Here is a 22,667-nt window from a genome sequence, read left to right on the forward strand (position 1 = left end):
TATGCCAATAAAGAAAGAGGAACTATGTCAATTCATAATCTGTTTTAAACTAAGAAATATGTAGGATCTAGACACAGACATGTAACAGTGATTTTGCATCTTTTAATACAGAGAATCTCTCGGAAGAGCATGTTGTCGTGCTCTTCCTAAGAGCAGTTAGAGTGTAAGGAAAATCTGTGCTTAGCACCCCTGCCAACATGTGTGAATTTCTGTATAATCAAAGTCTATTTTAACAAATTGGAACACAATTGGAAAAAGATACTTCTTTTGTTAGCTTTTTTCTTTTTCAAGTAATACTTAGAGAAATTTGAGCTTTCATACAGTCAAGACAAATGCTCTTCTGCTGTCGAATGCCCAAAAGAATATCTAGGCTCTCTCTTTCTGTTTTCTGCTCTGGCCTATGTACATGACACTACATGAAATCTTCACATCTTTTATCCTATTACCTCTGATTTCATTTTTAAGCACTATTAATTTGCAGTAGATTTTAAAGGAATATTTTTAATCTCATCAAATTTTACGTTGAACCTACCCATACATTACATCGTGTGCAAAGGTCTGGGTAGTTACTGCCTCTGCTTAACATTTCTGAGCAGTCATGACATGGGCTTTTACTGTTGACCCATTTTTCCCCAAAGTGTTTCAGATGTGCATGTGTTTCATTACTGAGATATCTCTGACTGGATTTCTGGTTGGAAGAAGCTGTAAAGCTTAATTTAATGTATAAGTTGTTATGTATTTTTGTAATATGAAAAGGTAATTTGAAAATAGGACAGCAGATTTTAGTAAGATCTCGTAATTGTATTAAAAGTAGTGAGGGTATCTGCTAGCAGTGGTAATTGAACTGTTTAAGACTTTTAAGTTTTTTGTTAGTGTAACATTCTTATAGCTATGTTCATGTGCTTCACATAACTTTTTCTTCCTGAATGCATTTATGTGATGTTTCTAATATATAACCATGGAGGGAAGTTGCTATTGATGAGTGGCTTGCATTGGCTCAACAGTGTAGATGAATATGTTCCTATTACCTACTGTAACAGGTCGGGAGTGGTCAGACTGGTCTAGTGAATTGCGAATTCCAGGAGATGAATTAAAGTGGAAGTTCATCAGTGATGGCTCTGTGAATGGATGGGGATGGCGATTCACTGTGTACCCTATCATGCCAGCTGCAGGTAAGATATTTTGTATGATGTTTACAGAAGGGCAGAGAGTAGATTTACTTGTCTGTTTTCTGCAGTTGCATTTAGTACACGATATTTACATGCCAGAGTTCAATAGTTCATTTACATTCGTGCTAAGAAAATATTTTCATTTATACTTAAGAAACATTTTTAACAAAGTCCTGAGAGGTGCACGTGTACATAGGGAAGAGATAAAAGTATTTTGCAATCGTTCTAGTTGCCTCTTCATCAGTGAGGAGAGAATACTTTCAAGGCACAGTTCATCTGAAATTCTTTTGGTTTGGAATTAGGTGAATTATGTCATGAAAGTGCTTCTTTATTCCAGTCCTTTCAACGGGAGGTGGAATGGACCAACTCAGATGCAGACCAGCACTCTAGACTGCTGTGTTTGGTCAGCTAAATTCTGCCTATGTTCTGTTCTTATTTCAGTCCAAGGACGAATCTTCCACAGCTTTTTTTTGTTGTTTGTTTTTGCTTTTTGTTTCTTGCAGGCCCTAAAGACCTTCTCTCAGATCGTTGCATTCTTTCATGTCCCTCAATGGATTTGGTTACGTGTTTGTTGGATTTTCGCTTAAATTTTGCTTCCAACAGGAGTATAGTTCCTCGATTGGCAGCTTCTCTTGCAGCTTGTGCTCAACTGAGTGCCTTAGGTAGGTCTAGTCTTAAAATTAAGTCTATTTGTTTGAAGTTAAAATGATTGTTTTAAGTAATTATGTTCTTTGTGTGCTTATATTTCGCTAGCTGCTGGCCACAGAATGTGGGCCTTGCAGAGACTACGGAAACTGCTCACAACAGAGTTTGGCCAGTCTATTAACATCAACCGGATTTTGGGGGATAATGATGGAGAAACACGAGCTTTGGTAAGGCAGTGATGCTTGCCTCTTCACTTTTTTCACATTAAGATGTATGTGAAGCATTAAAATGCTAGCCCTGACGTACAACATTTTTGCTGTTAATGGCAACAGAGGAAATGTGCAAATGAACAGACTTCTTGCACGGGTCTGCAAGTCTGTAAAGATACTCCATTTAAGAAAAAAAATGGCTAATTCCAATACTATATACATGCGGTTTTGGAATTGCCAAAAAGTGATAGAAATACTTTTGTGATAGGAAATGGATGGAAATGATAGTTCACATAACTAACGGTAGTTCGGGAAGTTATTAATGTTTTGTCATGGTCATCTAAATAACGTACTTTTTGTACTACATACAGTAAGACTAACTTTCTAGTTATGGTCATGGTCATCTAAATAACGTACTTTTTGTACTACATACAGTAAGACTAACTTTCTAGTTCTGTGGTTTCTCTAGAGTTTCACAGGGAGTGCTTTAGCTGCTTTGGTTAAAGGTCTTCCAGAAGCTTTGCAGCGACAGTTTGATTATGAAGACCCCATTGTGAGAGGTGGCAAACAATTGCTCCACAGCCCTTTCTTTAAGGTAATGGGGTACAATCAGTAAAGAATTCATCAGTATAGTTCTGGATTTTTTTGTGAAATGTGGTAAGCTCACTTAGTCCTATATCAGAAACATTTTCTGAGAAAATCAGAATACTGCTTCTAAAAGGAGAATCAAATACACAAATAAAGAGTAAGGAGCACCTAGCTAGGCAGAGGTATGTAGGTCAGAAAAACATCTTGAAAATACAGTAGACTACACTTATTAAAAAGTGATTTTTGAGTTGTCCTAATAGGAGTGTTGTGTATATTTTTAGTTATTTAAATACTCTGAAGGTTTTATTTACATCTAGTTGGAACAAATAAGAATGCCTTAAAAAGAAGGCTATTGGAAGTAAAAGGAAACAAGGTGAGGAAGTCTAGAGAAGAGAAACAAGAATAAAAGGCTGAAAAAGCCTCCCATGTAGTAAAAGTTAAACTACAAGCCTTAAGGAAAAGAAATTCTTGAAGTATGTAAAAGTAACATCAGTACTTCAGTAACATTTATTTGAAGTTGAATCACATTGAAAATCAATTGAAAATTGATTTAATTGTAGGAAGGCAACTTAATTTAGAAATGGAAGGTAAAAAGTTCAGCACACGGTATTTGATGTGGAAAAGTTAATCTAGGAGTGTTTTTCACAGAGGGCTTGTGAAAATTTCTGGACTGAATTAGGAAATTAGATAGATAACCGTTTGAGAGAATGTAGGTACACTTGATGCTACCCCATTAGTGAGGGTAATGAAGATGGGTTTTAATGTCCCTTGCACTTTACACGTCTTTAAGACTATGTTCAGGCCTTACTGGTCTATGACCTGTTCAGCTACATCAGGATGCATATTACTTTTTATTACACATTTTTGATACATTTCTAAAGTGTTTTTGATTGTCTGCAGGTACTTGTGGCTCTTGCTTGTGATCTAGAGTTGGACACTCTCCCTTGCTGTGCAGAGACACACAAATGGGCCTGGTTCCGGAGATACTGTACGGCCTCCAGGGTTGCTGTGGCTCTTGATAAAAGGACACCATTACCTCGCCTTTTCCTTGATGAGGTACTGCAAGAATATTTTAAATGGTTCATGGAACATATGAAAGTGTTTAATTTAAAAAGATATACGGAGTTGGAAGTGGTTTATGCCAGCTGTGATAGGAGTAACTTGATAGTTTAAGTAATGTTTTTTTAATCCAAAATATTTTTCAGGTGGCAAAGAAAATCCGAGAATTAATGGCAGATAATGAAAATATGGATGTTCTTCATGAGTGCCATGATCTCTTTAAGAGAGAACAGGATGAGCAGCTTGTCCAGTGGATGAATAGGTTATTTCTTTCAACTGTCATTGGTCTTGTGTTGTACAATGATAAACTGCACTTTTTTGTGACTTTTTAAAAGCTCTTTTAAAATTTTGTGGTTTTCTGCATTTTCTGCAGACGACCCGATGATTGGACACTTTCAGCTGGAGGCAGTGGAACTATTTATGGTTGGGGTCATAATCACAGAGGACAGCTTGGTGGGATCGAAGGGGCAAAAGTCAAAGTCCCAACTCCATGTGAAGCTCTTGCTACCCTTAGACCGGTGCAGTTAATTGGTGGTGAACAGACTCTGTTTGCAGTGACTGCTGATGGGAAAGTAAGGATACAACAAATGATTGTTTGAGTCCCTTGAAAAACTTTATCGTCAGTCATAATGGGTTTGGCTAAATAAAAAAATAATGTGCGTAGCACAGATGATTTATGATGATGATTTTCTTTTTTTTAAAGAAACCAAACTATACCAACTCTGCCAGTGCAATCTAGGAATTTGGTGTACTATAGCATTAAGTGCATGAAACAAGACATGTATCTTAGCAAAGCTGAATACAAGTAATGTGCCCAGAGTCCCATAAAACAGGACAGACAGTAAAACATGATGGTGATTATGTCTCTCTGACAGGGGAGAGGTGTACTTGGAATCTGAGATTGTTCACAGTTGGCTAAATGCCTGTAAGTTAGATATTGTGGGATCTAATTTGCAGATGCTTAAATCCTGAGTGAAAAGGAGTACCATGCAGAGATTTAGTGTAAGGTGTAGGAGGAAAAAAATCAGTTCACAAGTTTGAAAAAGTCTTTATTTTGATACAGATGGCAGCTTTGTGTTAATTTTAGCTAGAGCCTTGTGTAACAGTTACATTCATCTAGTGAGGTACTGCAGTGATTCTGTCCTCAGCAGTCAGTATCATCCTTGTTAATCATTCACAGAAGGATAAGGGATGGATTAATGACATTGCTTGACATGATTCTGTTGAGAGAAATTACTTTCAGATAGACGAAATGAAAGCAAAAAGCAGTACTTAAAACTGTATTTATGGGATGGGGGAAGAAGCAACTGTGTTTAGGTATGTCTGTTTCACAGAAGAAGGAAAATTATGATAGTGCTGCTTGAAAGGGACCTATAGATGATAGATGCTTTTGTAACGTTATCACACAAAGCTATGGTTTCTTCATACTTTTACAAAATCAGCCTTAGGATTTAAAATTAAATCCGTTGTCAGTGACAGTTCATATTGACTTAAATGTAGCCATATTTTTCATATTTTTTTGTGTGAAATATTTCAAAATATTTCTTATTTTCCAGAAGAATGTATAGAGGCATATAAGAAACTTTTTTCAGGCTTTCCTTTAACTGTATTCTAGTATACATTCATTAAGAATTCTTCTCTACAGCTCTAGTGAATGCTCTTCAAGAGGCAAACAAAATTAAATTTTGTTCTTCTCTTTAAAGCTGTATGCCACTGGATATGGAGCAGGTGGTAGGCTTGGAATTGGAGGAACAGAATCAGTTTCTACTCCAACTTTACTAGAATCCATTCAACATGTGTTTATAAAAAAAGTTGCGGTGAACTCAGGAGGAAAGCACTGTTTGGCCTTGTCTTCTGAGGGCGAAGTTTATTCTTGGGGTGAAGCAGAAGATGGTAAACTTGGTCATGGAAACCGTAGGTAAGTAACGCTATGAAATGTTATTTTGAATGGATACTTATAGTTGCTATGTATTTGAAATGCTGTATGAGTACTGCCTATATGTAGAAGTTGGTGTTAAGTAGTGATGTGGGAATGCACGTTTTTAAATTGGAGAACTACAAAATCTTTTTCAGATAAACAGTTACTCTGATTTCTGTAGTTAGATACTGCGTTATAACACATTTGTGGATGCTGAAGTCCAGTGGCTTTCCTTTGGGATCTGTATTGTAGGTATGTGGAACTTCAAGGCACTTTAGGGACCAAAACTGCCATTCTGCTTCTGATCTCCACATGCATTGCTGCCTACATTAAAGGAGAAGTTCTGTTGTGTTAGAGATAACAATATTCTGACCAGAAAAGAAGGAGGAATGCTCAAGTCCATGGGGTGCAACAGTAAATTGTATGCTAGAAATTTTGATAATATATCTTAAATTTGGACTGATTTTCCAGGGTGAATGCTTAGCTGTGACAAGATATTAATGGAAGTGGTTTTGTAGTTTCAGCTTACCTGTAATGCTGTAGTATAATGTATGGTAAAACACTTACAGCTTTTATAGGCCTCTGAATGACTAATTAAACATAAATCTTTAGGATATGAAACTGGAGCAAAAGCAAATACTCAGTTATTTTAGATGTCTTCATACTCATTTAAAAACCTCTCGCTATACATAGATGCACGTGAATGGTCTATTCTAAAAGTTTTGTCAAGACAAATATTTTCGTTTCAGCCCTTGTGATCGTCCTCGTGTAATTGAATCTCTGAGAGGTATAGAAGTGGTTGACATTGCTGCTGGGGGAGCGCACAGCGCATGTATTACAGCTGCAGGAGACCTTTTTACATGGGGAAAGGGGAGATACGGACGCCTTGGGCATGGAGATAGTGAGGACCAACTAAAACCTAAACTGGTAAGAAACACTTGAAGTTCTATACAACCTTAGTCCAGTTCCTACCTTCTGATTCATAACTTTGTGCATTTCTGTATATAAAGACTGAAAGGGCAAAATGATGGCAGGTATTTGTAAGAAATGAACAGTTGCTTTAGAAAACAGGAATGGACTGGAAGAATAAAGTGAAAGTGGAGCTGCAAAACTTTGTGAGAGGTCGCTAAATGGCTTATAAAGAATTTGTTTTAGAGAAGACTTAAAGAAAACCCCAAATCAAACACTCTGCTCTCCAGTAAGTAAATTCCACATACCACCCCCCCACCTCCCCCAGTAAGTAAATTCCACCCCTTCACAGGACTAGTTTGCACTGAAAGTAACAAGTGAGCTCCTTGTTTACTGGGTCCCCTCATTGTTTACTTCCAGTAATATACTGGCTGTAATATACCAGTGATTACAGTGATAGCCACTTAGTCACTTGCAAACTGCTTTTTTTCCTGACATAATACTTTACTCTCAGTTCTCGTGATTAAATACTGACATGTTACTGAGGTATATACTAAGTTAATAAGGATTTAACCTAAGTAATTAAGTACTTAATTGCAATTTGCTAGAGAAATTTTAGTTAAGTAATTATTGATCAAGATGATAGCTGTTTGCATTTGATTCTTAAGTGGTAAATTTGAGAACTTGGACAGTATTGAATGTTGGAAGAATGAGTATACTGATTACCTGGCGAGTTGTAATTCAGACTGTTGTGCCTCTGTGAACTAGACCGTAAGAACTTTAAGTTAGAATAGTGGTATTAAGAAAACTGCCCTGCCTTTGAAATGAGAGTTCATTTTGCTACCTGTGTTCTCTTGCTGAAAGTACAACAAAGAATAAGATTACTTCAGAATAAGATTACATAAGTTGAATCAAACTGAATATTAGTCTGTCATTTTTATTCATAGCTCTGGGCATGTTTCTATTCACGCAAGCATTACCTTTTTTCAGTGCTTGAATTTGTGGGATGAGGCATCATATGTTCTTAGTCCACTTTGGGACCTTATCACCTGTGTCCCGATGTTCTCATTCCCCTGCTCCCAAAAAACCCAAGGTCTACCCACCTTTCCTATACACGTTTATATATCTTCCCCCCTCCATGTTCATGGTTAGTATGAAAATAGATAATCTATAGATGAGTCAAAGTATGTGAAGTTCCATGCTGCTTTGAATGATGGATTGTGCTACCTGTAATGTAGTTCAAGTTGGGATGAGGATGGGGAGGATGCAGTGTATGTGGGTCACCATCCTTTTACTTTGTGAGTCCAAATCCCATACTTCATCACTAGATGGCAGCACTTCGAAAGATGCTGATTAAATTCAGCTTATGATGCCATGTTAGAAAATTGTAAACTAGTAAAAGAGTATTTGAAAATAAGATTATTTTCTTTTACTGTATCCAGTATTCACACTGAGAGCCTGAAATTATTTAAACGGAATATAATCTTTGATAACCTTACATATTTTGTATGAATTGTTTTCCCTGACTTTTTAGGTCAAAAAAATTTAACTAATGCAGCGATTAAAAAGAATAATCCAATATTTAAAAGACATAGTTCATTTTCATTTTGCTTGTTTGAAAAGAGCAGAGCCCTTTGACTTGCCTTTATTTGCTTGTTCCTATGGTGTTTCAAACTTGTAGTTCTGGTGAAGCACCTCTCCAAGTTGGATTTGCCATCTTTTCTGAAACTAAATGACTGAGTCATTTATTGTGAACAAAAATGGGTGATATCTTTACAGGTGGAAGCTCTCCAGGGCTACCGTGTGATTGACATAGCCTGTGGCAGCGGAGATGCACAGACATTATGCCTGACTGATGATGATACAGTCTGGTCCTGGGGTGATGGAGATTATGGAAAACTTGGGAGAGGAGGCAGTGATGGCTGTAAAGTACCAATGAAGGTATTTGAATATAACTTTTTCATTGTTTTAGAAACTTTGAGTTTGATGGAGAATGCTGAAGACAGATTTGTCAATATGTGCAATCTTCCACCCATCCTGGGACATCCAGATTCTTCTGATCATTGTTAAGAACAAACATTGTAGGCTACAATGACGAGTGTTTAAATTTTGTGCTGTTAAAGTTGCACTTGAAGGTTTATTCTTTGGAGAACACTGCTGGTTCCAGCAATATTTCTCATTTTAATTTTGGTTCCTCTCAAAATGTTAGATTTTTGCCAAGAAATCTTCGTATTTCCTTGTGTTAATAATTTCCATAATACTACTGAAGTCATAACCCCAGAAAGGGGTATCAGTTGATTAAAAAATAATCTTACTTTATATTAAGCCTTTCACGTGAATGCATGGTTGACTTCGAATTTCTTCATATGTTACAAATGAAATCCATGTAGCCATCTAATTTGAATTACAGCACTTGTTACGAAGGTGAATGTTGTTTGTGTTTGAGAAATGTATGTGAGTGTCACTGGATATACCTATGCACAGTGGATTTTAGATTCTTAGTCCAGAATCACACTTTATTACCTGGATACAGGTGTCCCCATTCTGTTTCCAAATGAACAAAGTCTACCAGCCTGTCCCATATAACAGTTTTTTGTTGCATGATGTAACACAACATGAAAATAGCTTGTATATGTTTTGTCAATCATCAGCCCCATAGGATTGATGGTAACGTGGCATAAGGACCTATACAAAGTAAACAGGAAGAGTGTACTGGAGGTTTAAATATTTTTACTATTTTGGCAAAATCACATCCATGTCAGGCAAGCTAGTAGGCATGATTAATGTTGAGTATTTGGAGACAGAGCCTTACTGCTTCTGCTGCAGAGCAGTTGTTGAGTAACCATTGACAAAACATACTAGAGATTATCTTCAACAGTTTGCCAAGTTGGTGTAATGTTTAAGTAGTAAATGGTAGAAAGGTAAAAGGAGTAGAATTCTGCTAAATGATCTACATGCACATTTTAATTTATAAATGCACAGATAGACACTTACACACTTGCACATTATATTTTACTTAAGACAGTGCAGCCTCCTTAATTAACTTTGATTTCATTTGATACTATTTTCCTAGATTGATTCCCTCACAGGCCTTGGAGTAGTTAAAGTAGAATGCGGATCACAATTTTCTGTGGCTCTTACCAAATCTGGAGCAGTATATACATGGTAAGTATTTTTTATTAGTTATTTTGACAGTGTTAGATGAAACGTTGTCTGCAACAGGTATTCATGTTATACTGCCTTCACTGTTTTGATTTCTTCCCCCGCCAACAACAAAAACTTTTTTGAGTTCCTCTGTCTTGATTAGTAATAAAATCTACCACTTTGGGGAACATTTTATAGTGCTATTTGAATGGAAAAATCAAAGTATTTTGTCTTGGAGACCTAAGCACGTAGTTGTCATTCCAGGCATTAACCACTGCAAGGTGCAGAAGTTCCGAGGAGGTCAGTATAGGTATAAGCCTGAAGTGTCATGCAGGGTGGAAGATGATAGCATAAATAACATTCTCATATATTATCAAACTTGGGTCTAGCTTGTGGTAGCTGTAGTCTGACAATTTGATTTTTAGTCAATTTTATTCTTCCTACGCTATTCCAAATTTTGTAGTTTAAACTACTAGACTTAAGTGTTTAAAAAGAGTAAATAAAATACCTTCCCAGTATCCTTCTGCCCCTTTGTTTGCATGGCATTAGAGATATCCTTAAACTGTACAAAGTTCCAGTCTCTGAGGTCAGTAAACGTACTGGGTTTTGCAGATGAATGCTTCTAATAGTTCATCCTTTTAAGAGGAAAAAACCAAACAACCGCCTGCAAAAGTGGTATAAGGACCTACACAGAATAAGTAGGAACAGCGTATTGGAGGTTTAAGAATTTTTACTGTATCAGCAGAATCGCATCCATGTCATATGAGCTAGGGATGATTAATGTTGAATATTTTGGTATTGGACTGTTTATAAATACATGTACAAGCTACATACCAGACACAGTATGTTGTTCCATTTTTTCCACAATTAAAACACGGTTTTGAAATGTTTTACCTTGTCTGTGCAGGGGTAAAGGAGACTACCATCGATTAGGCCATGGATCTGATGACCATGTTAGAAGACCACGACAAGTGCAGGGACTGCAAGGAAAGAAAGTCATTGCAATTGCTACTGGGTCTTTGCACTGTGTTTGCTGCACTGAAGATGGTATAAAAATAAAATAATTTACTTATTTCTCAGTACTGAGTTTGAAAAAAAAAATGGAACTTTATTTTTTAGTCAGCTGTTGGTAGGTTGTCATTGCTAAAAATGCTGGTCCTCTGTGTGCACGGACATGTTTTGTGTTTGCAGATGTTGCATATTTCTTGAGCAGCAAGCATGTCTGGTTTAAAATGATCACATAGAACCACCCGAAGGTTGTTAATTAATAAAAAAATAGAGTTTGTGTTTCATAAATGCTGATGGTCAAAGAAAAATATAGAGATCTAAAAGTAATTACAGATAGGTCAAGGAGTAGAATGAATGGATTTGGCTCTTTTTTTTTTTTTTTTTTTTTTCTTCCCCAGGATCATCTGAGCCTGCTGAGGTGTTTAACTTGCTAAATGAAGCACTGCACAAACAATATTGCTTCTTACAGAGCAGGTTGAGATACTGAATATTCTTTGCAGCAGACTCACTCTCACATTTAATTAACAAGTCTGCACAATAACTGAGTGTTTTATAGGTGCTAGTGAAATAGGATATAGCTGCAGGAAATGAATGCTCAGAAACAAGGTTGATTTTAAAAGTATTTTCCAATTATCTTGCAAAAGTAAGCACCCACTTTAATGTCCTCTCTAGTAATACAACCTATTATAGGGTCTTCTGTCTTGTACAAAATGTTAAGCCCTTTCTAAATTTTTTTTTAATATCAGCTCTTTTTGCTGTGAAACTATCAAATACAGGCTGTTTCTGGTTGTTGTGGTTGTTATTCTTCCACTCCACCATTTCCTCCTGTTCTGGAACAGAACTTTTAAATTATATAAACTATGAGGAAATAGATTCATCTTACACTAGCTGCTCTACATAGACCATGGGCCTAACCGTGTCATTCAAGATTTATCTGCACTAGAGAGTGGATTTCAGGATGGCCATCAGTCCTATAAATCTTGATTACAGTCCAAGGCCTCATTCAGTTAAAAGATGTATAAATGCTAATTAGAAGCTTTTTGTCTTTTTTTTAAATCTTAGCTTCAGAACAATTAATTATTTTTATTGGTTTAGGGGAAGTGTATACATGGGGAGATAATGATGAAGGGCAGCTTGGAGATGGAACAACTAATGCCATCCAAAGACCACGCTTGGTTGCCGCACTTCAGGGTAAAAAGATCAACAGAGTAGCCTGTGGCTCAGCACATACTTTAGCTTGGTCAACCAGTAAACCTGCTAATGCTGGCAAGCTCCCTACACAGGTAATGTTTTTGGCTTATTGCATTCAGATTTTAAACATACTTAGTATGCTTATTGCTGATCTTTCAGTAGATGTATTTCCTTTCTAAATACCTGCATATGCTCAGTGTGCTTTGATTTGGCTTCGAGTTTGAGTCAGTTACTTTGTTTTACTTCCATATTTCCAGAGAAGGATTCCAGTTTTCTGAGGTAAGAAAGCCTCTTCGTTCAGTTGTTAATCCAATGCAGAACAGTAACTCAGTTTGCAAATTGGCAGGAATTTTAATTCTGTATTGCAGCTATGAAAATCTTATGCCTTCCAAGGGTGTTCTTCATTGCTTGAAGATTCTTTTTTTGAATATTCTGTCTTTCAGCTATAATGCCTGGGTGTAGTGATGACAGGATGTAAAATGTGTCCTTTTATGGATAAAGAGAATTTTAAAATACGGAATAGCAAGAATAGTCTGTCATGTTTCTAATACTTGTTTCAATTTAGATGGATACTATTAGTAATTTTTATAAACTAACTGAACTTTGTGTATTAAGTTTTGACAGTGCGAATAAGCAAATATGTGAATTTCTAATACAAATTTACCTACAAATCTTATAAATTGTTGTTCTGTTTAATAAAATATATAGTAATTGTAAATTACATTCGGATATCATTGCCTTATCATAGGTTCCTATGGAGTACAATCATCTGCAGGAAATTCCCATCATTTCATTGAGAAACAGGCTTCTGCTGTTGCATCACATTTCTGAACTCTTCTGTCCTTGCATTCCAATGTTTGATCTTGAAGGAAGACTTGATGAAACTGGCCAAGGACCCTCAGTTGGATTTGACACATTACGGGGAATACTGATATCACAGGGAAAGGTATTTATTTATTTGTAAATGTAAGTGAAATGTACTGTTTAAACTGTTTCTGAAGAAAATAGCACTGCATATCTCAATTTGTTCTTGTGGTGGGTTGAGCCTGGCTGGGGGCCAGGTGCCCACCAGAGCCACTCTCTCACTCCCCTTATTCACTAAACAGGGGAGAAAAGGCATAACGAAATGCTTGTAGGTCGAGATAAGGACAGGGAGAGATCACTCACTAATTATCGTCACGAGCAAAACAGACCAAACTTAGAGAGGGAATTCATCTAATTTATTACTAGGCAAAACAGAGTAGAGGAATGAGAAAATAAAATCAACTCTTAAAACACCTCCCCCCACCCCTCCCATCTTCCCGGGCTCAACTTCACTCCCGGCTTCAACCTCCTCCCCCCTCAGCGGCACAGGGGGACGGGGAATGGGGGTTACGGTCAGTTCATCTCACGGTGTTTCTGCCGCCTCTTCATCCTCAGGGGGAGGACTCCTCTCATCATTCCCCTGCTCCAGCATGGAGTCCCTCTCACGGGGTGCAGACCTTCAGGAGCAAACTGCTCCAGCGTGGGGTCCCCCACAGGGTCACAAGTCCTGCCAGCAAACCTGCCCTGGCGTGGGCTCCCCTCTTCACGGGTCCACCGGTCCGGCCTGGAACTTGCTCCAGCGTGGGCTTCCCACGGGCCACAGCCTCCTTCAGGTGCCTCCACCTGCTCCGGCGTGGGGTCCTCCACGGGCTGCAGGTGGAATCTCTACACCCCCTCATCCTTCCTCCATGGGCTGCAGGGGGACAGCCTGCTTCACCATGGCCTTCACCACGGGCTGCAGGGGGATCTCTGCTCCGGCGCCTGGAGCTCCTCCTCCCCCTCCATCTGCACTGACCTTGGTGTCTGCAGAGTTTCTTACATCTTCTCACTCCTCTCTCCTACTGCAAAAGCTCTCCCCCTCTAAGTGTTTTTCTACTTCTTAAATATGTTATCACAGAGGCGCTGATTGGCTTGGCCTTGGCCAGCGGCAGGTCCATCTTGGAGCCGGCTGGCATTGGCTCTGTCAGACACAGGGGGAGCTTCTAGCAGCTTCTCACAGAAGCCACCCCTGTAGCCCCCCCGCCACCAAAACCCTGCCATGCAAACCCAACACAGTTCTGTAAGTTGCATATCAAATATTTGCATTCTGATTATGCAAACTTCTTTCTTTGTGAATGTGTTATCGTTGTTATACTTTCCTCAGTTCTTCATCATAGTGCTTTTGTGTGTTGATCTTGAAAATAGCTTTATACTGTAAATCTTCACTTTGTAGTATAGCTGAATTCTTCTAGGATATCCTGGAAAAAAATGTAAGATTGCTATGAAATGGTCATTGTCTGCTTTTTGTATTTCACTTGTGATGATCAGGTGATATACTAGTTGATCCAAAGCTCTATGCAGGTACAAACTTGTTTTAGACTGGGCTAAAAGTGAAGAGAGAACACTTAGGAGTTCAGTCTCAAATTGGTAAAGAAAGTAGATTTTTATAGTTGTAAGTAAAGTCAGTTGTGAGAAAATCTAGATAATTATAATGCTTCAAGGCTACAACACTTATTCAAAACTTCAGATATGGAAAGCCTTTAAAAACATGAGTTGCCTTCAGTATGATCATCAGTTTTGGATCTGAATTTTCTCACTGTCATAGTAACTTGTCTAACAAATAATGATAACCTTATATAAACAGACAAAATCTGCTGGGAGATATATTTGAAAAGAGAAGCAGTTAAGTTTCCCTCTGCAGTACTGTTTTATGACCTTAAATAAGACATATGGCCTGTAACTAGCCTCCTTAGCATGTATTGTCTCAAGGTCTCTTTCTCTAGATTCCAGTAAAATTGTGTAGTAGAGCAATCCAGCAGAATACATGCTTCACGGACCAAGAGAAGACCATACATTTTCCATCAAAAGCTAAATTGGAAAAAAGAAAAGGGAAATCCTAGCTATTCTGTTCATGACACTTTCATATGTTAGTGCTAGTAATAGGGAGTCTGTAGGTATATGATGTTAAGTATAGGAATGGGTGTGCAGGAGGCATGTTCAACATAATGTACTTTAAGAGTCTGCAGAGCAGTTACAGAAATGCTTCGGATATATAAGCTAAAATGTGATATCAGGCATATTTTATGTTACAAGCGTTCAACAGACTCCAGAAGTTAAGATGCCATATTCATATCTAGGCATTTAAGTCAGGCTTACCTTCAGAGATTCTAAAGACTTTAAAATCTTTTTAAAGTTTACTTGAAGCTGACAGTGTAAAATTTGAACCAGGTATTTAGTGAGACAACATCAGATACTTGAACTTGCCTGAAAAGTTTAATTTTTTAATTTTTATTTGTTGTTTATTTCTTGCCTTCCATAGCAAGATGATCTCATCTTTGGCTTTTTTGATTGTTTTTCTCTGACATTAATTGTTCTCCATATAGATATATTATTCTGGTATAAACTAATTTATACCTACACTCAGCGGCGTGTTGATTGCTTAGTAATAACTGAATGTGGGTGCAATGCAACCTTTCAAGCCATGACTTGTAACTGATACAGGAGAGACTTTCTTCTTTACTTTTTCATATCCTGACTCTTGCAGTCTTGAATTGTATTAGCACAAATAACATGATCCTTAACTAACATCTCATAGCTTTCTTCTGTTGCTTTTGTTTATTTCTAGTATTTCAAAAGTATTTGATGCTTGTTTCCATTCCTTCTAAAGAAAGACTCAGAGTTGTTATGCGTTTTCTAGTGTTTTGTGATGTACTTGAAATTGCTGAAGTATTGCAGGATCAGTTTCTCTATTCTGCTAAACAGTCTTTTTTTTTTTTTTTTCCTGAGTTGATCTAATTGTGTGTTTATCTGTGAAATATGTGCAGCTTTCTTATTTGCAGTTTGGCCGCTGTTTTAATTTTTTGTATTTTCAATTTTAGGAGGCAGCTTTCAGAAAAGTTGTGCAAGCAACTATGGTGAGAGATCGTCAGCATGGGCCAGTTGTAGAGCTCAACAGAATACAGGTATCTTAAGCTGAAGTTTTGATTTTAGTATTTGTATGTTTAACCCATGGTGGTATACATTTGTCAAGTCCCTTTGTTTCAGCTATTTGGTATCTGAGTTCTGAAGAGTTGAATTTTTATCAGAGAATCAAACAAAGAAGAAGTGAATGCAGCTCATTTTTCTTCTCAGTATGTTTTCATCCACACTGTAGTTCTTTGGGAGGAAGGGGACACTTGTTGGAATATTAAATGAATGATTTAGACTGTAATGAGCAAAGTATGTCCTGCTTGACAACGGACTGCTTTTTCAAACCTCACTACATTAGATAATTTAAGAGAGTAGTGATTCTGATGCCTTTCTTACCTTTCAAATGGTCAGATGAATAATTCAATTGTTGCTTTCATAACAGAGAACATGAAGGAAAAAAAAAAGCCCTTGATATAATTAAAAATCAGGCTGCTAAACTCTTGTCCTTTGCTGGTCATCACATGTGGTCATATTGATTGCAGAACTCTTTGATACAAAAGGGCTTTTTTCCTTATCATTGACGTTAGAAAATGTAATGTTGTGCCTTAGGCCAGTTATGTCTTTTTTCTATAGATATTTCTGTAATGTAGAATAGTAAAACATTGTTTTCGTTTAAATGGACTGAAGCTTGGTTTTACAGAGTCCTCATGCATGTCTTTCCTTTAGTTCCTTTTTTTTAATATTGTAAAAAGTAAGAAAACCTACTCTTTGTAAGTGTAGAATGGAGAAATTGTGAAAATTTTGGCTGATTAGTTTTCTCTTAGTGAACAGAAGTACATCCTGTTGTGGCTGGATCCTGTTTCTGCTTCTTTGCCATTTTCAGTGGGCACTTAAAATTTCTTGTGGTAGTGTTATGTGATTTAAAATGTGTCATTTTAGTTTATTATTTGGGAAGCTGAAGAGATTGGCAGAGATTTTTCTCATTACTTTTTGTGCGTGTGTGAATTCAGAAAGTCCGAAAAAGGTTGTCCAGAGAGGTTGAGGAGTCCCCTTCTCTGGAGATACTCAAAACCCACCTGGATGTGATCCTGTGCAACTTGCTGTAGGTGATCCTGCTCTAGCAGAGTGTTGGACTAGATGATCTCCAGAGGTCCCTTACAACCCCTACCAATCTGTGAATCTGTGATTCTGTAAAGCAGTGCAAGCATTTAAGCAGGAAACCAGCGAGTAGGTTTTGGGCTCATTTCCTAGTGTCCTCTTCGTACCGTTAATTATAATTAAGGTAGGCTTTTTCTGGTATTCCAGTTCTTTAATCTGTCTTGAACTCTAGAAAAGAACTGGTAGCTGCAGTGCTTCCCTTCTTCATAGCTTCTGGGGGGAATGAAATGTTGCTGTAATTACAAGTCTGTCCTAGATTAAGCCAAGTGAAGGCTAAAAAAGACCATGTTCATAATCTGGTCTGATTATACAGTACCAAGTACAGGTCACAATTTCTCAAGTTAGCTCTTGCAGAGAATGAAAATGTGGATTCTTAAACTGTTAGATTCTTTATAATATTGAAGATTCAAAGTTGGTTTACGTAGACTCAGACAGCTAATTGTCAATGTTAAGAATTTTCATCGTATTTGCAGTTGAGTTTAACTGCAGCTAGCCTTTAAGATCCCTTTGCTTTCAGAAGACTCTTCATATAGTTTATATGTTATATGGTGCCATCAATTCACTTCATCTTCCTTCATATAAACTAAACAGATGAGTATTTAATTTAAAGTTGTTTTCCAGATACTGACATTTTTTAAAATATTTCCTCAGCTTACCTTGTTCAGTGGTTTCTTTGGAAGTACCAGAACCGGACATAGCAACTAACTTGTCTAAACAGTGCTCAAGTTTACTTACTTGACCCTGATACCCATAAAGTAGAATTTTCCACTTTACAGGGACAGAAATGTGTTTGGGTTAGTGCTTAGACACTGTTTAATTTAGGGTTAAATGCACTACTTGCTTTGCTGATGACTATATCTTTGAAGAAGAGCTGAAAGACTGAGAAAAAGCATGCTTTGCTAAAGAGTATCCTTGAAGGAGAGCTGAAAAACTGATAAAGAGGAAACGTCCTGCCCCAGAAGGCGCTGAGAGCTGGGTGATTGCTGGAGGGGCCTGAAGTCAGCAAGAATCGCCAGTAACCAGGGGAAGGGAAAGGTGGCTGGGGGGGCCAGGTTCGCCACCACCTACCCAGTTAAAGGGCTATGCAAGTTACACCCCTCCACACCCTGAAGGAGCATGTCTGCTCATTTAAAGATGCTTGACCAATAGTAGATGATGTGGTAATTAATAACCAATTAGTGTAAATTTAGGCGGGTTTTTCTAATCATCTAACAAGATAAATATATGGTAGATTCTGTGTGTAGTGTGCTAGCTTTGTGGAATTACCGCCTAGCACCCATCTCTGCGCAGACATGAAATAGATAAAATACCTCTGCTCTGTGTGTATATTGGCGTAATGCACACTGGGTAAACGATCACACTTTTGGGACAACAATCCTTTTACGAGCAGATCAGATTTACCTAGTATTTGAGTACCAGTGTAGCTCACGTGGTGACAAATGGACAGTATGTTATGACCTATAGGCAGACACATTCATAATGCTGTTAAATTATATCTTACCTTTAGATAAAAGAGATTATCACAGCAGTTGAAAGAAATTTCCCCCTTTTAAAAGGGAAAAAAAATTCATTTATTAAGGAGAAATGAACCAGGAGATCCTTTGCAATATGACATTCCTGAAAGTAGACAATGTTCTCTACTGTTGCGGGAGGAATGTCACACTTATGGATATATAAAGTCTTGCTTTAAGAGTAGCTTCTTCCTCCTCACTGGGGCTCCTTATTAAATGCAGGTTACAGAAATCTCACTAGCATGATGATTAAAAATTATCTGATCTTAATGTAGGCATATCAATGCATGAATTATTTGTTCTTTTGCGAGTGTTATACTTCAGTTTAAATAACATTCCTCCTTCCTGGTTATTGTCTTCTCCCTTATCAAATGCGCTTTTAACGAACTTTCATTTCATGACAGACTTCATTTTTCTACACTGATCAGACTAAGCATTTTTTGCCTGCTTGTGTAGAATAGTCTTTCTGTACTCCTCATCTTTTTATACTGTATTTTTTCTGTAGGATTTCAGTTTGAGCATAGATAACTGAAACCTCAAGGTACAGGTGAGACTGTGTCTGTGCTTTTAATTATCACACTGATACTTCTCTACCTCTTCTGGAGATTGATTTCATGACATATCGTTGAATTGTGTGTGTTTTCTTCATAGATCTGTCTTCTGTGTTAACAGTACATGTTTCTCTTTCTGAGAGGTATTCCAACTAATAAGTTGTCATCTTTTTTGTAAACTTTTATATTAGTCTCTGAGTGCATGGCTTTATGTACTATATTTTTCCCAAGTTCTGGTGGGTCGGAGAGAGTCCCACATGATGGCCAGTATTTCAGTGGGTACTCTCAGGCTGCTTGAGACAAATGAAAGTTTCGTTGTTCACGTTCAGAGAAAGAACTTAAATTTTTGTCTTCATCACTTCAAAATGCTTTAACCAGATTGCAGATTGACTTGAGTGCCTCTCGCCCTTTGTTGCAATGGTTCTGCTCACAATAAGTGATTATTCACTGAGGCAAGTTCTTGAACTTGATTCTTCCACACTTCACTGTATGCTGCTTTTGAGCTGCTGCATTTCTCTCTGGTCCAGGAAAAGTTGTTTTTCCACAAGCTGGTATCTTCTGATGGCAGACTGTTTTATGAAAATCCTTCTTGGGCTCTAATTAGCATATTAACTTGTTTTATGCTGAAGAGTCATCTCATCAGCAAGAAGGCTGGAACTGTATTGTAAAAACTCGAGATGTTGCATAACCTGTGTTTAATAAGGCATGTTATATCTGACCCTATTCAGTAAAATAGATTTCACAGGATACTTATGATGTCTCTAAAGGAGATAATAACCTAATAAATTTTAATATGGGCATCTGTCTTTGTCAGCAAGCAATATATTAAGGTGCTGGCAGAAATGCCAATAATCCTTCATGATGTTCTTACATCACTTTGTTAAAAGTCAAATTGTAACCATTCCTGCATCTAAATGATAAGATTAAAAGAAAATTCTGTGTTGCTAGTAAATAAATACTAAATTAAATGTATAATAGCAAATGTGCATGCCATCCTATTCAGTTCAGGTAAGATTGCCTGCCTTTTTATTGTCACTTGATTAATTTATATTTTAGGTTTGGCGTTTGAAAAAACAGTGAATTAAATACTGCTTTCGTAGAACTTCTGCTCATACTTTCAGAGAAGACTCAGTGATTTCTCAACTTAAAACTTCTTGAGCATCCAAATTTCTTAGAAATCCATTGAATTGAAACCAGCTTGTGTTGATACAGAACATCTTATACATGAGGAGGGGTTGAATCTGTAAGCCTTTCAATAAAAGGCAAATCAAATCTGGTGGATGTTTTATCGAAAGCGTCAGAAGTACGCAGCATCAGAACAACTGGATTTTGAGATGCACTGTAGCTTGGAGTGGGACCAAATACAGATTAGTGGGATGAGTCTGGGTTATTTCTGAATGTACAGTCTCATGGGTATTGGTGAACTACATGCAATGTAGGAGTCCCTTTGCAGTCAGGGCAGGTTGAGAACATAAATTGCAGAACACCAAGGGGGAAAAAGATACCTTGGGTTTCTCCAGCCTTCTGTTTACTTTTGATTTATTTCTCCTCTATACTGGTGAAATGCTTTTTGTATTCTTACACACTTTGTGTGCATCTCTTGCAGCAAAATACGTGGGATTTCCCTTGCATGCCATTTCTTATGGATCTTCATCAAATCTTAAAATACATATTTCTGTAGGTGCCTAAGAAACACGTTACTCTGTGTATATGCGTGTGTATTTTGGTAGTGCTTACTCATTTGTAGAGGCTCCTAGTAAGTATCATAGAAGCATATTTAAATATTACCATTAATGAATTACGGCTTCACTAAGGGCAAATCGTGCCTGACAAACTTGGTGGCCTTCTATGATGGGATTACAGCATCTGTGGATAAGGGAAGGGCAACTGATGTCATCTACCTGGACTTGTGCAAGGCATTTGACACTGTCCCGCACGACATCCTTGTCTCTAAATTGGAGAGACATGGATTTGACAGATGGACCACTCAGTGGATAAGGAATTGGCTGGATGGTCGCACTCAAAGAGTTGTGGTCAACGGCTCAATGTCCAAGTGGAGAACAGTGATGAGTGGTGTTCCTCAGGGGTCGGTACTGGGACGGGCACTGTTCAACATCTTTGTTGGCGACATGGACGGTGGGATTGAGTGCACCCTCAGCAAGTTTGCTGACGACACCAAGCTGTGTGGTGTGGTCGACATGCTGGAGGGAAGGGATGCCCTCCAGAGGGACCTTGACAGGCTGGAGAGGTGGGCCTGTGCGAACCGCATGAAGTTCAATAAGGCCAAGTGCAAGGTCCTGCACGTGGGTCAGTGCAATCCCAAGCACAACTATAGGCTGGGCGAGGAATGGATTGAAAGCAGCCCTGAGGAGAAGGGCTTGGGGGTATTGATTGACGAGAAGCTCAACATGAGCCAGCAGTGTGCGCTTGCAGCCCAGAAAGCCAACCATGTCCTGGGCTGCATCAAAAGAGGTGTGACCAGCAGGTCGAGGGAGGTGATCCTGCCCCTCTACTCTGCTCTTGTGAGACCCCACCTGGAGGGCCAGGTCCAGTTGACGTGGACATACTGGATAGAGTCCAGTGAAGGGCCATGAAGATGATAAAGGCACTGGAACATCTCTCCTATGAGGAAGGGCTGAGAGAGCTTGGACTGTTTAGCCTGGAGAAGAGAAAGCTCAGGAGGCATCTCATTAATACATAGTTTTGCATACCTGAAGTGGAGAGTGCAAAGAAGAAGGAGCCAGGCTCTTTTCAGTGGTGCCCAGTGGCAGGACCAGAGGCAGTGGGCACAAACTGAAACACAGAAGACTCGCTCTGAACACCAGGAAACACTTTCTATCTGTGAGGGTGACTGAGCACTGGCACAGGCTGCCCAGGGAGGCTGTGGAGTGTAGATACTTGAAAACTGTCTGGATGTGGTCCTGGGCAGCTGGCTCTAGGTGGCCCTGCTTGAGCAGGCAAGTTGGACCAGATGACCTCCAGAGGTGCCTTCTGACCTCAGCCATCATGTGATTCTGAAATAGTTCGGGGCTCCTAATAGCCTGAGATTTTAAGTGCTTTCATCCTCCTGGAGAGGATCGGGATATGTAATAGGAGTCTGTGATACCTATATCTAAGGATGGCTATTAGATGGTACTGAAAAATGCTGTAATTTGAAATTTGGTTCTTGTTCTGTATATGTCATATATATATATATATACACAAGATACACTGTAGACTTACGCAAATGTTTCACTTAACACATTAGTATTTTATAGACAATTAATCTTATGGTCTGATCTGCACAGTGATGTCAGCTGAAATATGTTCTTACAGTGACTTTTATAATGTGCTTACTCAATAGGTAAAACGTTCTAGAAGTAAAGGAGGACTGGCTGGGCCCGATGGTACAAAGTCAGTGTTTGGACAGATGTGTGCTAAAATGAGTTCCTTTAGCCCTGATAGTCTTCTGCTTCCTCATCGTGTTTGGAAAGTCAAGTTTGTTGGTAAGAGGATTCTCCACCCCCCCACTTATGTTGCACTTAACTTTACAGTTTTCCTCAGATTTACCTTTTTGGAGGACCTGAAGGAAGGAAAGGATATAGGAAAACAGTGTATGTTTGTAGGCAGAGGAAGGTCCTTAAAAAAGAGGAGGCAGAGGAAGGTCCTTAAAAAAGAGGAAGTAAAAAGCCTTTTTAAATTATTTTATAAAAACC

At 38.3% G+C, this 22,667-nt stretch overlaps 1 protein-coding gene across 6 annotated transcripts in view; it reads left to right on the plus strand.

The window, feature by feature from the left end:
• Positions 1–22,667, plus strand: part of HERC2 (HECT and RLD domain containing E3 ubiquitin protein ligase 2) — a 115,172-nt gene that overhangs the window by 86,121 nt on the left and 6,384 nt on the right. For all 6 annotated transcript variants that reach the window (XM_054813830.1, XM_054813834.1, XM_054813833.1 and 3 more), the window contains 16 exons: positions 1,041–1,172; positions 1,673–1,831; positions 1,923–2,041; positions 2,493–2,618; positions 3,512–3,667; positions 3,817–3,932; positions 4,044–4,242; positions 5,374–5,588; positions 6,338–6,515; positions 8,277–8,438; positions 9,571–9,662; positions 10,549–10,688; positions 11,745–11,932; positions 12,589–12,786; positions 15,722–15,805; positions 22,316–22,457. In XM_054813830.1, the coding sequence (XP_054669805.1) occupies positions 1,041–1,172; positions 1,673–1,831; positions 1,923–2,041; positions 2,493–2,618; positions 3,512–3,667; positions 3,817–3,932; positions 4,044–4,242; positions 5,374–5,588; positions 6,338–6,515; positions 8,277–8,438; positions 9,571–9,662; positions 10,549–10,688; positions 11,745–11,932; positions 12,589–12,786; positions 15,722–15,805; positions 22,316–22,457 (2,406 nt within the window). The remainder of the gene's footprint in view (positions 1–1,040; positions 1,173–1,672; positions 1,832–1,922; positions 2,042–2,492; positions 2,619–3,511; positions 3,668–3,816; positions 3,933–4,043; positions 4,243–5,373; positions 5,589–6,337; positions 6,516–8,276; positions 8,439–9,570; positions 9,663–10,548; positions 10,689–11,744; positions 11,933–12,588; positions 12,787–15,721; positions 15,806–22,315; positions 22,458–22,667) is intronic.

This window comes from Grus americana, chromosome 1, assembly GCF_028858705.1.
Source record: "Grus americana isolate bGruAme1 chromosome 1, bGruAme1.mat, whole genome shotgun sequence".
Taxonomy (NCBI): Eukaryota; Metazoa; Chordata; class Aves; order Gruiformes; family Gruidae; genus Grus; species Grus americana.